We start from the raw sequence: 16346 nt of genomic DNA, 5'->3' as shown, positions 1-16346 counted from the left end.
ACTAAGTATCTCTTAATTATGAGATAAGTCGTGAGGTACTATCTCATTATGATGACTAAGTATCTCTTAATTATGAGATAAGTCGTGAGGTACTATCACATTATGATGACTTAGTATCTCTTAATTATGAGATAAGTCATGAGGTACTATCTCATTATGATTTAGTATCTCTTAATTATGGGATCAGTCATGAGGTACCCAAACAACTTCTGAGTTCCGTTTCCTTAAAACAATAAATTCAAATCTGTCAAACCCATCATGTCAAAAAAAAGTTTCAGAATAAAATACCATAAAATATCATTTGTGTGTATACAAATATATATATAAATATTTATGTATGTATACATATTTTCAATAACCACGTAAACAGTTTAGCAGGAGCGTTGTCTTATTGTTGAATAAGGGCAAAAAACTAATATTTATATATATTTGTATATATACATATATGTGTATATATGAATATTTATGGATATAAATATGCAGTATATATGTATTATTTTCAATAACCATGTAAACGGCTGAACAGGAATGTCTTATTTGGAATAACAGCCAGCTGGTGGCGGTAATGCGCCAATTCATTGTTTGCCAACCGCCAATAAACCTCAAAAAAGAAGAAAGAAGACGAAGAAGTGAAAACTAACCAATCAGCTCCACTGAAAAATGTCATGCGCAGTAGTGACCTGGGGGAGCTGATTAAACATGGCGGAACAAAACAAGAAGGAGCCCGAATTGAAGTTCTACAATGAAATATTAACGTGCGTGAGTTTCTCTAACGGGTAACATTCGTACAGTCATCGACACGAGAGCAATACTTATATACTTATAAAATATGTGTTTTATTTTATTCATTTTTGTGTACCTTTTATGTTTTTTGGAGTTATTCTCAGTGGTGCAGTAGTAAGTATTCAGCTCCTTTACGTAAGTAACTTTTCGTTAAATGTTAACGTAACGCTATGACGTCACAGTTACTTATTGCTCAAAGTGACACCGTCACAACAACTTCAACATTATTAAAATATAAAAAATATAATTTATTTATTATTAATATTTTTGATATATATTGATATTAATTACATATTTATAAATACTAATAATTTAATATAAATAAATACATTTTTATTTGCAGTTTTACATAATTTTGAGTAACAAAATATATAAATGTATGCATCTTTAAATATATATTCATATAAACTCACAGGGGACATCATCCTGATTACACACTTTCATTTAACGTTTTCAATGCAGTACTTTAACTTGTAATGGTATTTGTACAGCTTGGTATTGATAGTTTTACTGCAGTAAGGAGTCTTCCTGTTTTCAGATGAACGTAAGACGACTGGGTGAGGTCTCATGAACATATGACTCACGATGACAGTACACAATACTGTTGTTATATGCAGCTGCGCTTCATAAGTAATATAACACCGAGCAGTAGAGCGTGCAACAACATGCGTGAATGCTGTGTTTATAATCGAGTAACACATCAGGATGTAATCAGTTATTGTGGTTCCCATTAGAATGATACATTCTGTGCATGTAACTGCTGTATGCAGCTACCCGACTTCAAACCAGAGTCTCTTTAGGACGGATAAGCAGGTATTTTGGATTTTTTAATAGAAAGAGATGTTTACCTCTTTTTGAATGTCTTTTTTTAAGAAATCAAACAATTCAAAGTCCGTGCACTGCTCACCTTGAATCCCTAATGTTAGAAACCACAAACTAATGTTACCATCGCCATTAAAGGGTTGTCTGAGGTACTTCTACTATACTCAGTGTTTTACTACAGTAGATGGAGCAATGGGACGTATTTTAGACTCCTAAAAGAATCATCATCAGTTTAAGTGAACGCTATATTTAGAATACTTTCACTTTAACTTCTTCATTGACTCTAAGAAGTTCCATTCAAAACTACATTTTTTATCCAGATCATTAAGTGTATATATTTATACGTCTTGCCTTTATCTCCTGATCAAATGATCAAAGGCCGGAAGCTGAAGCTTCTTTTCTTTCTTTAATTTCAGTCCATCTGAACTGTTTGCAGCCCGGTCCAGGAGCCGCAAGATCCCCGTCAGAGGACAGAAGGACTTCTTCCCCGATGACTCGGACGAGCAAAGACGGCGGCTTGAGCAGAGTCTGGCTGAGCACTGGAGCCTCATATCAGAGGAGAGAGTGGAGAAGCTGTGAGTAGTCGTGAACAGCCACGAGCCTCGTCGTCAGAGAGAAACGTTTGCAGTTTAGGAAACAAGCGTAGGGTTTTATTTAAGCGCATACATTAGTTTTTTTGGGACATTAAAGTTCAGCTACAGCTGGAGAAAATACAATATATTCATGATATTTATGACCAAATACCTTGAATATTCGATATCGCAAGGTTGACTTTGCTTTTACAAAATGCTGACACAATACGATTTTCGGATGAATAATCATCATGAATATTGGACGCGCATTCAAACAGGACTCCAAAAAAACCCGAATGCTGCTCCACATCTGCAGCACGAGTACACAAGCAGCTGTAAAAGACGTTAGTATGTCGGGGTTGTGCGTCTGTCTATTCACTCTTTTGCATTTGTATTCTATTCTTTGCTCACAGTGTAAAGTATTTGGGTTGAGATGGACACTGTCTGCTTTTGTTCTGCTGCAGAGGAAACCTGGTGAAGGCCACATGGATTCCAAGTGAGCAGATTGTGGAGCTTCAGTCTCCAGCGGTGAGTTCTGCATCGCTGAGTGACACGAGCGCTACACACACTAGAGCTGCACCATTATGGAGAAAAATGATAATCACGATTATTTTTGATCAGTATTAGCGGTGCAACGGATCAAAGACCCTCACGGATCAGAGTCCCGGATCACCTAAGACCACAGAGACCTAAGTCAGCAAATATGACTTTTAAAGATCTCTCATCACGTTCTTTCTGCTGCCGATCATTGATGATCCATAGCAACAGATACAGATCTCTTTGTTGTTTGATTACAGCAGCTGGTCGACAAGGATCCAGAATATTATTGTTTTTTGCCACCGTCCCAAAAATAATCCGAAAGGAAAAATGGTATTGCAACATCTTTAATCTTTGCGTTGAAATAGGACTTAGATAAGTTCCTTTTCACCTGAATTTCAGTGCATTTTCATTTTGCCCGTCTGCAGCAGCAACCTGTCAATCACTGTGTAGCCCCGCCCTAAAGCATCCCCTGCTTTATGGTCTGTGTGACTCTAAATGGACCATAATGTACTAAATGAACATCATGCTGTATTGAAGAAGACTTGAAACTAGAGATTGAGACATAAACTCATGTTTACAATGTTTACTGAGGTAATAAATCAAGAGAGAAGTAGAGTCATTTTCTATAGACTTCTATACAACCAGAGGAGTCGCCCCCTGGTGGACACTAGAGAGAATGCAGCTTTAACACATGAAGCTTTGACAGAACCGGAGCCCTTTAATTGATATGCAGCGGAGCATTTTAAATGTCAGTATCACAGTCGATTGTGTTCTTTCAATCGTGGGAGGCCGAAACCGTGAACATGATTAATATTTGATTGATTGCGCAGTCCTAACACACACACACGCACACACACACGTTCTGTGATAATTTCTTAACTTCTGCACTGCCTCCTCTTATCTTTAGTCAAATATATTAAATTGTGTCTAAACACTTTATCTTTTTAAAAAGGGCAAGTTTTGGCAGACGATGGGCTTTTCTGCCACCGGCAAGCAGTTTCTCCTCCCTGAAGAGGCTCTCTACCTGATGGAGTGTGTGAGTGGCACATAAAACCTGCTTACCAGGGTTGTGGTTTACACATCATCCTTTGTGTTAGTCCCCAATGTTTAGACAGCACTTGTGATCTGCCCAATGCTCATTGATGTCCTTTGTGAACAGGGGGACCTGCAGGTGCTTCACCAGGACCTGCCGCTGTCCATCCAGGACGGGTACGAGAAGTTTCTGTCCTCGAGCACAGTCAGCCTCCTGCAGTATCAGGTACAAGCAAATGTCCAGCAACATACTCTGAAGGAGGACTTGCACGACTGAAGTGGTTCTTAACAATTCCTTCTCATTTACACAAGGTGTTCGGACATTTGAAGAGGCTTGGCTACGTGGTGCACAGGTTCGATCCCAGGTAATATATAAGATGATAGCCCCCTTTTCTGTTAGTAAACATGATGATGTATTTTTGTGGGTGGAGGCAAAATTATTATCAGAAGAAGTCAGTTAACGCCGGCTAGCTTTAGAAAATATGAGTTCCTCTCAATATGTACAGTTACTTGAGAAAGTTAACATCAACCAACGTTCCCAAATTAGAAAGCAAGGAACTAGCAAGGTAGCTAATTAACGAGCCAGCTGCTAAATGATTGTGTTCAATGAAAGCATGGTTGGAAGAAGCAAGCTAGCTAAGTAGCCTGCCGTACGCTAATCTGGTCCAACTGGATCTTTGGTATTTTGCTCGATGTTTGCTGTGAAGGTCCAGGGTTCTACATCAGCATATCGTGTGTGTGTGTGTGTGTGTGTGTGTGTTTGGCTTCTTAAAGTTCTCAGCCGTCGTCCTATGCGAGGCAGCTGAACCTGCCTCAGTCACGTGACAGAGCGGAAAAGCGTGTGAAGAGGAAGCGCAGCGACAGTCCCTCTACAACATCCAGGTAAACACAGTCCCTCTACAACATCCAGGTAAACACAGTCCCTCTACATTAACATCCAGGTAAACACAGTCCCTCTACAACATCCAGGTAAACACAGTCCCTCTACATTAACATCCAGGTAAACACAGTCCCTCTACAACATTCAGGTAAACACAGTCCCTCTACAACATCCAGGTAAACAGTCCCTCTACAACACCTAGCTAAACACAGTCCCTCTACAACATCCAGGTAAACACAGTCCCTCTACAACATCCAGGTAAACACAGTCCCTCTACAACATCCAGGTAAACACAGTCCCTCTACATTAACATCCAGGTAAACACAGTCCCTCTACAACATCCAGGTAAACACGGTCCCTCTACAACATCCAGGTAAACACAGTCCCTCTACATTAACATCCAGGTAAACACAGTCCCTCTACAACATCCAGGTAAACACAGTCCCTCTACATTAACATCCAGGTAAACACAGTCCCTCTACAACATCCAGGTAAACACAGTCCCTCTACATTAACATCCAGGTAAACACAGTCCCTCTACAACATCCAGGTAAACACAGTCCCTCTACATTAACATCCAGGTAAACACAGTCCCTCTACAACATCCAGGTAAACACAGTCCCTCTACATTAACATCCAGGTAAACACAGTCCCTCTACAACATTCAGGTAAACACAGTCCCTCTACAACACCTAGCTAAACACAGTCCCTCTACATTAACATTCAGGTAAACACAGTCCCTCTACAACACCTAGCTAAACACAGTCCCTCTACATTAACATCCAGGTAAACACAGTCCCTCTACAACACCTAGCTAAACACAGTCCCTCTACAACATCCAGGTAAACACAGTCCCTCTACAACAGGGGTCCCCAACCTTTTTTGCGTCACGGACCGGTTTCATGTTATAAAATATTTCCACGGACCGGTGTTACGTCCCTACTGGTTTCTGGACCTACTGGTTTTCCTTCTGTGCGCGTGTTGTGTTCGCTTAACAGCTGCAGCGGTTTTCTGCCTCTGTCGCCTGTTTCGTCACACTTTCACAAACATATTGCTGGAGATCTAAAAGACACATCTCATATCAATTGCAGGGATTATGATTGTATGAGTGAGCACTGCATCACAGCCACGTATGAAGAAATACATGGAAGAAAATACATTTATGGAAAGATCGCAACAACCTGGATTCGAACTCTGTCCAGCAAAACTCCCACTTGTACTTGGTAATTTAACATTTAACACCGGCAGCAGAGTTGTTGTCCCAAACATACTTTTAAGGCCGCCGTCATTTTCAAGCTCCAGCAGCTGATCTCCCTCTGGCACGGATAAGCTCGATTCACCTGGTTTGTTCACAAATGGGTCGCGGATCCATTCCTTCGCAGTTCGTGGGTCTTTTGCGGTTGGGAAGTAACGCTCGTGACAAGCGTGTTGACATGTGTCAAGAGAGACAGGCGCATGTAATTGGGAGAGAATCCGGTCATTTTTCAAAATAAAATATCTTTCCGACTCTGATAATCAATGAAATGAAAAAAAGTTATTTATTCTTTCTGTGCGGCCCGGTACCAAATGACCCGCGGCCCGGTACCGGTCCGCGGCCCGGGGGTTGGGGACCACTGCTCTACAACATCCAGGTAAACACAGTCCCTCTACAACATCCAGGTAAACACAGTCCCTCTACATTAACATCCAGGTAAACACAGTCCCTCTACATCAGGGGTGTCAAACATACGGCCCGCGGGCCGGATCCGGCCCACTGCGTCATTTAATGTGGCCCGCGAATCCGCCAGCCAAAAAAAAAAAAAAAAAAAAAAATTTTTTTTACAAAAATTTAAAGTTAGATGTGAAAATAAAAATATCCCCATGGTCGAAATTATGAGATAGAAAGTCGAAGTGATGAGATAGCATGTGTGCCGACATTAAAACTATCACAACAGGTGGACAGGAGATGCAACAACCCATAAAGAGGATTTCCAACAAGTGATCGTGCCTTTCTCAACATGCGTACTTCTCTGCACTTGTGAACTCGTGGACTTGTGAAATGTCATCAGTGCCCAAGTACTGTTCCAATTCAAAGTTCACATCGAGCCAAGCACGGTCCTAATGCCCGGATGTGGCTCCGCCCATTTTACCGGGGATGCATCGGAGGTGACTTGTCTGTACTTGGGACAGCCAAATATCCCAGAATGCATTTTGTACCAGCAACAGTAAACAATGGCGGAGGAGAAATCACACAACTGGAAGTTGAAACTTTCAAAATACTACTGTTGTTAAGTCACAGAAAGTAATTTTAGGATGTTTTGAGGCGAGAAGTTAGTTGTTTAAGCATTTAAGTTGACCATTCGCGCCGCCGGTCTCGCCGGGAGCTATTTGTGTTCATTCGCAGTGGACGCGCCGGAGAGGGGGCGTGGCTTATCGCCCTGAAAGCCGTTCAACTGTCCGCCATTAACCATGGAAAAAAGAACCTATTTCTGCTTAGTAGGTGTTGTGGAAGTCACAGATATCCCGGGAAACTAAACTAAATATATTAGGAGAAGTTACATTTACACCATCTTACATTTACAACCGGCCCTTTGAGGGCGACCGTGATGCTGATGCGGCCCCAGAGTGGAAATGAGTTTGACACCCCTGCTCTACATTAACATCCAGGTAAACACAGTCCCTCTACATTAACATCTAGGTAAACACAGTCCCTCTACATTAACATCCAGGTAAACACAGTCCCTCTACATTAACATCCAGGTAAACACAGTCCCTCTACATTAACATCCAGGTAAACACAGTCCCTCTACATTAACATCCAGGTAAACACAGTCCCTCTACATTAACATCCAGGTAAACACAGTCCCTCTACATTAACATCCAGGTAAACACAGTCCCTCTACATTAACATCCAGGTAAACACAGTCCCTCTACATTAACATCCAGGTGTAAACACAGTCCCTCTACATTAGCATCCAGGTAAACACAGTCCCTCTACATTAACATCCAGGTAAACACAGTCCCTCTACATTAACATCCAGGTAAACACAGTCCCTCTACATTAACATCCAGGTGTAAACACAGTCCCTCTACATTAGCATCCAGGTAAACACAGTCCCTCTACATTAACATCCAGGTAAACACAGTCCCTCTACATTAACATCCAGGTAAACACAGTCCCTCTACATTAACATCCAGGTAAACACAGTCCCTCTACATTAACATCCAGGTAAACACAGTCCCTCTACATTAACATCCAGGTAAACACAGGCATTGAGTGCATTCTTTCCTCGCTGCTTTGAAAGGTTTCCCCCCGTCCTGTACACAATGTGTTCCTCTTGCTGTAGTCACACTGAAGCACAAGAAGAATCTGACAGAATGGAGGACAAACGCGGCGGCCATGAAGGTGAAAAACTTCCAGAGTCGCACCCGGCGACGTCTCCGGAGACTTCGGGCACCCACAATGCCGCTGCAAGCTCAGCAGGCGCAAGCTCAGCAGGCGCAGGCGGGACCTGGTGGATGGCGGATGTTCTCGGGGACCAATCGGATCACCAGCCCGCCTCTGGTTCTTCCTCTCACCGGGACTTCGGCTCCATCCTTTTCCCCGACCTGGGCTCCAGGGAGCACCTCCCCAGCTGCCTGGCCTCACCGGACCCTTCTCTGCTCCCCGGGTCTTTGGCCGTGGGGGTCTGTGACGTGTCCCACTGGAGGCGGAGAATAAACCTGAGGGAGGTGAAGATGTCCCCGAAGGAGCAGGAGAGGGAAGAGGCCAGACGAAAGCGCCGGTGGGACGTCAACAAGGACAGACAGGTTTGTGTCGTGTCTGGAATATGATGGTTTAAATTCAATGGGAGAGGCGGGAATCACATCGTGAGTTTACTTGAAGGTTCAGCGGTGCAGAAACTGGGCGGAGTATCGGGAGCTCCTGGCGAGGCGTGGGGGGAGGCGTGAAGGCCGACCGGCACACCTGTGGAACAGGGAAGTAACTCCTTTACATGACCCACGACAACCAATCCCCACCGGTGAGACCACATGGACCTAGTCTAGTGAAAGACACTTTAAATATATATTCTGGATTTTATAAATATATTTGGCTGATTCAAGTCAGTGATATCTGTTTTTTTTTTATTCCAGGGCAGCTGCTGGAAAAGATCAGTGTGATTGAATCTACACATTTACTCGAGGGAGCGTCCAGGTATCACTTAATTTCATGTTAATACTCTTGTTATTAAAGTGAAAATCATTTATGGGATGTTCAATCAGAAGATACTAAAGCCACGTTTCCATCAAGCTGTTCTGCTCATTTTTAGTCCCAGGACTATTGTTTAAAGGAACTTCTTCAAAGGTTCCTTCAGCCCGTTGTGGTCAACGCGATGACTTGTGTTTTTATCTCACTGTGACAATGTTTACTGCTGCACGGTGGATGTAATGAAATGCAGAGGAGGCCGAGTTAAAGCGGTGGTGCTGTGTGTTTTTGACCAATCAACGACGGTTGTCCTCGCAAAAAACACCACCCTGAAAGTTCCTGTACTTTCCTTTTAAGGGGTCAAATGTTTCTGGAATTTAATAGTTCCTCAAATGGGTCGCAGGCCCCGGGAGAAGGTCCTGTGGTTGAAAAACGGGCTTAAGCCGGCGTTTGGGGTGAAGTGTGGCTTCAGGTTTGTGGTGAGACGATGAAATATTGTTTGGGAACTTTTTCAAATAGTGGTGTCCTCTCACTTTTTCTGTGTTTAAAGGTATTAAAATGTCTTATTTCTAATTCACAAAGGTCTTAAATGTTTCTTCTTGCCTGCCGTTGTACAGCGGGGTTGACCTATTGTACTGGGGACGGAGAGCGGCATCGTTCAGGGGATAACGTTTGTGCGTTTGTTCCGCTCAGGTTAAAAGACTCTGATGACTGGAGGATCTGTTTCAATGTTTACCAACCTGATTCGGTGGCTGACTTCAAGAAGAGCAACCCGGGGAAACCTTACTCCCGCATGTGTGTGTGCAGGTAGGCAGTGCGTGTTTACTCAAGATCGGCTTACAGGAAGCAGCAGACGTGTGACGCGGATTATACAATCATCAGAGTGGTCGAAGATGAAAGGCCCTTTTGTGTCATGTTTTCCTTTTTCGATTAATCAATCGTTTGGTTTGTATAACGTCGTAATTGCTTCATGCTACTTCCCAGAATGCAATGTGCTTGATTTGTATTTGATTTTTCTGCTGAGCGACCAGATTCAATAGATGCAGATTGTGGCTCCAGTGTGTTGGCCTTCGTCTCTCACAAAAACCGAACGAGATCATTTGATTCTGTCCCCGTTGTGTCTCAGTTTTGGCGGCCTGGTGCCCGACCTGCGAGCCATAAAGCAGCTGGCTCTTCAGAGTGGAGACGTCCTGGTGGTCTTTGCCGTGGTGGACCACGGAGACATCTCCTTCTACACCTTCAAAGACTTCCAGCTGCCCACCGATGTTATCCCCTGAGTCCAAAACCATGTACCGACAAGTATCCAGGACTTATAACGTAATCTGACATACGAAAATGTAAAAATCACCTCATTCTTTGCCTCAACTAGGGTGCTTCTGTATTGCATCAATTTGTGTTTTTGAATTCGGGGGAAAGTACGATTTATTTTCTGAGCTTCACCAGCTTTAACATCCTTAACTTTCCAAAGAAACTGTTTTCAAACTTTTTAAAAACAACATAAAACGGTGTCGCTAAAATTAAGTTTTATTAAGTTTTCAGGTGAGAAAGTAAACATTTAGATTCCCAATATGTGATCAGTTTATAAAAATGTAACACCTCTTTTGAAATGTATGCCGAAGTTTTGGGGATTAAAAAATATTAAATCAAGGACCACTAATATAACGATAGCTATCCATCTGGTTGCTAGTAGCTAGCTGCTAGCTGGCTATCTATTTGCCTGGTTGATAGCCAGCTAGCATCTAGTAGCTATTGTCTATCAGTTAGCTAGTAGCTAGCGAGCGTCTAGCTGGCTATATATTTGTCTAGGTTCTCATGGCTACTGGATACTAGCTGGCTATGTATTTGTCTGGTTGCTAGTAGCTACTAGCTGCTAGCTGGCTATGTATTTGTCTGGTTGCTAGTAGCTACTAGCTGCTAGCTGGCTATGTATTTTTCTGTTTGCTAGTAGCTAACTAGCTTCTCTCTGGCTATATATTTGTCTACTTGCTAGTAGCTAGTAGCTAATAACACAAAAATATGTCTTATTAAATTGATGAATCGTTACACTTTACATTGTCTTGGGTGAGATTCAAGGATATTCATGGCGACAGGTTAAAAACCTGCTAAACAACTGTTTTTTCCATTTTTTTAAAAGGGGTTAAAAATGTGTATAAACTGTGGACTCACTGTGACTCATACACAGTTTGTTTTTAATTACCTAACGCACTGGTTTGTGAGGGTCTCCACTCCCACTAGGGGTTGCCAAAGCTTCACTCGGGGTTGCTACACCTGCTAGATGTTAATTGGTGTAAGACAACTTAAGAATATATATATATAAAGTTTGACTTTATCTCAGGGTTCCATTCATTACTGTGAAGAAAACTGAATTAAATTGATATTTTAGAATGTTACTTCAGATATAAACCGGATAAACACAAAGCGCCTGGGAAAAGTAAACACAGAACTTGTCCAAAAAAGAAGCCTATTGAAGAGAAACGAAGACTTTTGGATTGAGTGTCACTACAAATTGTGGTGAATGAGTGTTCATGAAATATAACTCTTCAATTTATCTCTTTTTTTCAGCCGCTTTGCTGATAAAGAACGAGTTAGTAAGAGGGCCCTGAGTTCAGATCTATTAGTCAAACTAATATTCTTTAACTTTGACGCTCAAGTGAAAATACGCCGTGAGCGACGAGACTGAAAGTCCCTTCAGCGGTTAAAACAATCTCACCACAAGGTCCATTAGTAGTTCTGGAGCTTTCTATCACATCTCATGGTCTTCACACATGAAGCTTGTAGAAGCTTCTAGAAATGTCTCTTTCTTTTTTGGGATCCGGAGTATTTAACAAAGGGAAATGTGCATCTCACGTATTGCTGTCACTTCTTTCTATGTGCAGGATATTTCTTTATCATTTTCTCATTAAAAACCTGGAATCATTTCTCGTCTCGCGTGTTTTTCTTTGTTGTTTTCTTGAGCACGTGAGAGCGGTGTGCACACTGAAACCCATCTCCACATTCACACGAGAGCTCCTGGTGTTGACTCTTCTCCTCAGCTGCAGGTTGAACAACGGAGCGCGTTGACAATGCAATTGATCCATCTATTGATGCCTCTTCTGCGCGTTCTGCCGCCGCATTGTTCTGATGTTCACGCGTCGCAGCTTTAAAAGGGTTTCGCTCACATTGAGATGAAGCCAAACAGCCATGTCGACTCTGAGGACTCTAGCTTTCCTCGCTTTGATCGGTGAGTTATTCAACATATTGGGTTTTTGATTCGATTAACTGATGTTTATTAAAGTGTGTCAATGTTTTGCGTCTCCTTCCAGGTGTTTGCAGCTGTCAGGCCTCAGACTGCTCGTACCGCGGTCTGCTGACTCACCTGAACCTGACGACCACTGATACAGTTATGGCCGTCATGCGGCCCGTGAAGAACTGGACGACCCCCACGCTCGTTCAGGTGGACTTGGTGTTGTACGGTATTCTAGAAGTGGTGAGTGTCTTTGAAGACTTTATGGATTTTTTTCAGAGTGTGTTTGTTCTTTAAAGGGTCAGTTCAACCAAAAAATATATAAATTCACCATTTTCAATATTAAAAATTGCGAGTTTTCATTTTTTTTAGACTGCTGGAAAAACATTTACTTCATTCATGAATGCTTCTTTAATTTGAGTATTTTATTTAATTTTTTTATTTTATTATCTTAAATAATATTGCATTTCTAAACTGATTTAAGGACAACAACTCAAATCAGCTCCACCTGCAGCTAAACTAAAATAAATACTAAAGTCCACTAATGTGTTTGTTTCAGACCTCCTGAAGTCTAGAAAACGTATTTATATTCTATCTTGTGAAGAAAGAATCATCTTTCAGGATGTTTCTGTAATTAGAGTTTTAATGAAAGTATATTTAGCAGCTGATGCTTCTGTTACTGAAGTATAATTTTAAATGCAGAGCATTTTTACAGTTAGTGATAACTAGTTAAATTAAAGGGTCTGCATACTTCTTTTATCCCTACTTCAATGTAACCAGGACTTTGTTCCACAAATTAAAGACGGCAGGTCATTTGTAAAAACCTGCAGAATCGATGCCACGAGATTTAAAATGTGTGTGACTTTGGGTGAATCGATCGTCTCTAGTAAACAACGCTGTGTTATTTGATTGTAATACTTAACCACCGTGCTGCTGATTGTCTGCAGGATGAGAAGTCTCAAACTGTCACGAGTCACGTCTGGATAAGAATGGTGAGAATCTCAAACATCAGTGATCTTTAATCACCAGATCGAAATATGAATCCTCAGCAGGGTCGTTTGAGACGATGTGTTTTATTTCTCCTCAGCGCTGGACGAATGAGTTCCTCACCTGGAATCCGTCGGACTTCTGTGGCATCGACAGGATGACGATTCCGAGGTCGAGTCTGTGGATCCCAGATGTGAACATCGAGGAGGAGTACGAGCTGCTCCTTACAGTTTGTAGTTTCATGTCTTTTAATGAGCTTCATGAACGGAACCAAATCTTTCCCCTTTGTTCCAAAATCTGAACATCAAATTTCGAGCAAAACAGCTTAAAAGAAGAACTTCACCCAGATTATACAACACCTGAGCAGTTATCATCGATCATTTAAAGAGAGCAAATGGGGACAAGAATTGTAAGTGACAGTTTTATGTCGTAAAAATTGTTAAAATATGATTTAAAAGTACAGGAGAGAGAGAACATTTCTGTGTTAAATTCGTGATCTAACTGGTGATGTAGCTGCTGCGATTTGTTTCGATCTCTGTCTTGATGACAGATCTCTGCTCTGACCACTTTGATTAATGAAGGTAGTTAAAGTGCTCTTGTCTCCGTCTCTTCAGTGCGTCTGATTCTGGGACCATCCGGAACAGTCCGGTCATCACTTTGTCTCCGTCCGGCTCGCTGGTGGTGAACACACGGCAGCGTCTCACCTCCACCTGTCTGCTCATCGTCGCCTTGTTCCCCTTCGATCAGCAGCGCTGTCACTTCAGCTTCTCTTCGATGAGCTCAGACGGTAGAGTCGCACCACAGGCTCACCTCACTGTCTCACTGCCAACACATCTGTGGGAATGATTTTAGTGTTTTTCCCCACGCAGCAGAGACGATAACACTGGGAACCGCCTTCAATGACACACTGCTCACCAGGGTGTCTGAGACGCTCATGGTGACACGGGGAGAATGGCATCTCGACGAAATAGAAATAGAGGATTGTAGTAATAACAGAACAAGTGGATGTCAAAGGAGACTCGTATACACCGTAAGAAAACATTCATAGTGACATCTATGGACAGATTCTGTGTTGCATTGCTTTTATTAGGAGCAAACATGTGCTTTCTTTGTGTTTCAGGTCATAATCTCCAGGAAGCCGATGCTGTACGTGATCATTTTCATCGTGCCCTTGTTTTATTTCGTGTTGCTGGACGTTTTCTCGTTCTTCATCAGCGAGGCTCGAGGGGAGAAGCTGAGCTTCAAGGTGACGGTTCTGCTGTCCATCTCCGTCCTGCTGCTGATTCTGAAGGACATGCTGCCCTCCACTGAAGATGGTCTGCCGATGATTGGTGAGCTGCCCACGCAGGCATGTGAGATATGATATGATACATACGTATAGAGTGATGAATATCGTATGTACACAGTCTGTCATACACATATGATTGCGTGTTCATTGTGCTACGGAAGCGTACGGAAGCGTGAGTTTTTCTCTCACGTGTTTATGGCTGAAAAAACAAAAAGGATCACTCTGAGCACAAACGTCTCCTCCCCTTTGCTCTGTAGCCACGTACTGTGTTGGCATCTTCGCCCTGGTGGGGATGAGCGTCCTGGAGGCCATGCTGGTCGGCTTCCTGTACGACCTCGACGGTTCTTGTAGCAACGCTCAAACTCCTGATGATGCCCAAGTGGACATTCAGCTGGAAGTGGACTTTCACAAAGGTAACCTTTACTTAACATCTTTACTTAAGACTTTTCTTTCTTTTCACGAAACGCAAACGCAAACAAAGATTACAAGATACCACATGAACATATCGGACCTGGAACACAACTTGATATGTTATGCATCATTCTGCTGAATCACCCCCCCCCCCCCCCCCCCCCTCCTCCACCTCAGGGTCCGATGGAGCTGAAGAGCCTCCAGAGAGAAGCTCCCTCCCTCTGAATCGAGCCGACGACCGAGACCTGCTCAGACTGATCCTGGAGGAAGTGAAGACGGCTCGACGTGAAGCCGGAGCGCCGGAGGAAGACGAGCGACGGCCCGGATGCTACAGGAGACTCTCTAAGATCATCGACTCGGTGTTCTTCGTCCTCTATTTCCTGACTGTTGCAGGTTTTCTCACGTACATGAACGTCGTGTGGATGATGCAAATCATTTCAAGATGACGTGTGTGTAATCTGCTCAGTGCATGCTCTTAAATCAGACGAGGATTATTTTTTAATAACCAAATTCTTCCGTCCTTTAATTCCTTTTTCCCTTTTTTTTGTAAAAGTGCAGAACATGAAAATGATTGTGTGTTATGAAGTGGTCCAACTGAAAATAAAATGAAATCTAAATAAAGTTAATTTGTGATTTATATATTATATATATTATAAATATAAATGTATTTTTTTCTATTGTATATGAGATACGAGGTAAAATGAAGAAATGAAGAAATGAGAGAGAGTTGATATGTAATGGAACATGAATGTACTTTGTTTCAGTGTTTAACTCATTCAATATTGTAATTTGTGTCTTTTAATATGTTGGTTCATTCCAGAACTACATTGAAAATGTTTATTCAGTAAAACTAGAAAGTTTAATCATTAAAAATGTAGTTAGAATCTTCAAAGTGTTATATATTCTATCATTAAACTATTATGTACTCGTGCATTAATGTAGAAGCAGGATTTTAATGCTCATTTTAAACTTTTATGATTATTTTCATTGTGGATTAATCTGCTGAATATTTCCTCTATTAATGAATCGATTGGTTGGTTTGTAAAAATACAGACAGTGAGAAATGCAGACAGTCCAGTTTTCAACATTATTACTGATACATTAAAGTTATCAACATTATTCAATCTGCAACCATCAAATGTTTTTACACAAAATGACATGAAATTAAATAATACATAATACATAATACATAGTACATAATAAATAATACATAATAAATAAAGAATGAATACATTATATTAAACTATTTTTATAATTATAAAATTATAAATAATACAATAAATCCCTCTGAGATGGAACCACTGGTAGATACTTAATAATAAACAGACAATAATAATACATAACACAGATACAGGTTCACATGTGTCATATGACAAGTATCACGTGTCATGTAACAGGTGACATGTGTCATGTGACCTCGTGATTTGTTTCCCACACCAACAACTGACCGAGCTGACCCACTAACAGTCCCATCAAGCTAAACACAACAACAACGATCAAATACTTTTTCTTACTTTCACAATAAAAGCTTCTTTTTTTACATCAACCTTTACGTACGACGGAGGAGGTTTTACTTTGAAAAGCATAACCGGAAGTGGTATTTGATGTTAGCATTAGGGTGACGTGTTTCTTCCTGCGGGTGC

At 41.7% G+C, this 16346-nt stretch overlaps 2 protein-coding genes across 3 annotated transcripts; both read left to right on the top strand.

Annotated features, from left to right (window-relative positions):
- Positions 1–699: 699 nt before the first annotated feature.
- tsen54 (TSEN54 tRNA splicing endonuclease subunit) lies at positions 700–11699 on the top strand (the record flags this gene model as incomplete). 2 transcript variants are annotated; one of them, XM_079281677.1, is made up of 12 exons in its annotated part: positions 700–755; positions 2022–2180; positions 2642–2705; positions 3670–3753; positions 3877–3975; positions 4062–4114; positions 4524–4631; positions 7956–8418; positions 8495–8630; positions 8743–8803; positions 9488–9601; positions 9921–11699. In XM_079281677.1, the coding sequence occupies 12 exons, from the start codon at positions 700–702 to the stop codon at positions 10069–10071; spliced, it is 1548 nt and encodes a 515-aa protein (XP_079137803.1). In that variant the 3' UTR covers positions 10072–11699. The 2 variants fall into 2 exon arrangements, with proteins under 2 accessions (XP_079137803.1, XP_079137804.1); XM_079281678.1 differs by lacking the exon at positions 9921–11699 and having other exon boundaries at positions 8748–8803; positions 9488–9587.
- Positions 11700–11974: 275 nt separating this feature from the next.
- LOC306786739 (5-hydroxytryptamine receptor 3A-like) lies at positions 11975–15231 on the top strand (the record flags this gene model as incomplete). Its single annotated transcript, XM_079281585.1, has 9 exons — positions 11975–12014; positions 12097–12260; positions 12965–13009; positions 13105–13214; positions 13619–13791; positions 13874–14034; positions 14125–14335; positions 14550–14705; positions 14881–15231. 9 exons carry the CDS (start codon positions 11975–11977, stop codon positions 15147–15149), a joined length of 1329 nt encoding a protein of 442 aa, XP_079137711.1. The 3' UTR covers positions 15150–15231.
- Between the last annotated feature and the right edge of the window lie 1115 nt (positions 15232–16346).

Source organism: Melanostigma gelatinosum (assembly GCF_949748355.1).
Source record: "Melanostigma gelatinosum genome assembly, chromosome: 13".
In the NCBI taxonomy this organism is placed as follows: domain Eukaryota; kingdom Metazoa; phylum Chordata; class Actinopteri; order Perciformes; family Zoarcidae; genus Melanostigma; species Melanostigma gelatinosum.
The sequence above is the reverse complement of the archived record's forward strand: the minus strand, read 5'-3'. Positions and strand labels throughout refer to the sequence as shown.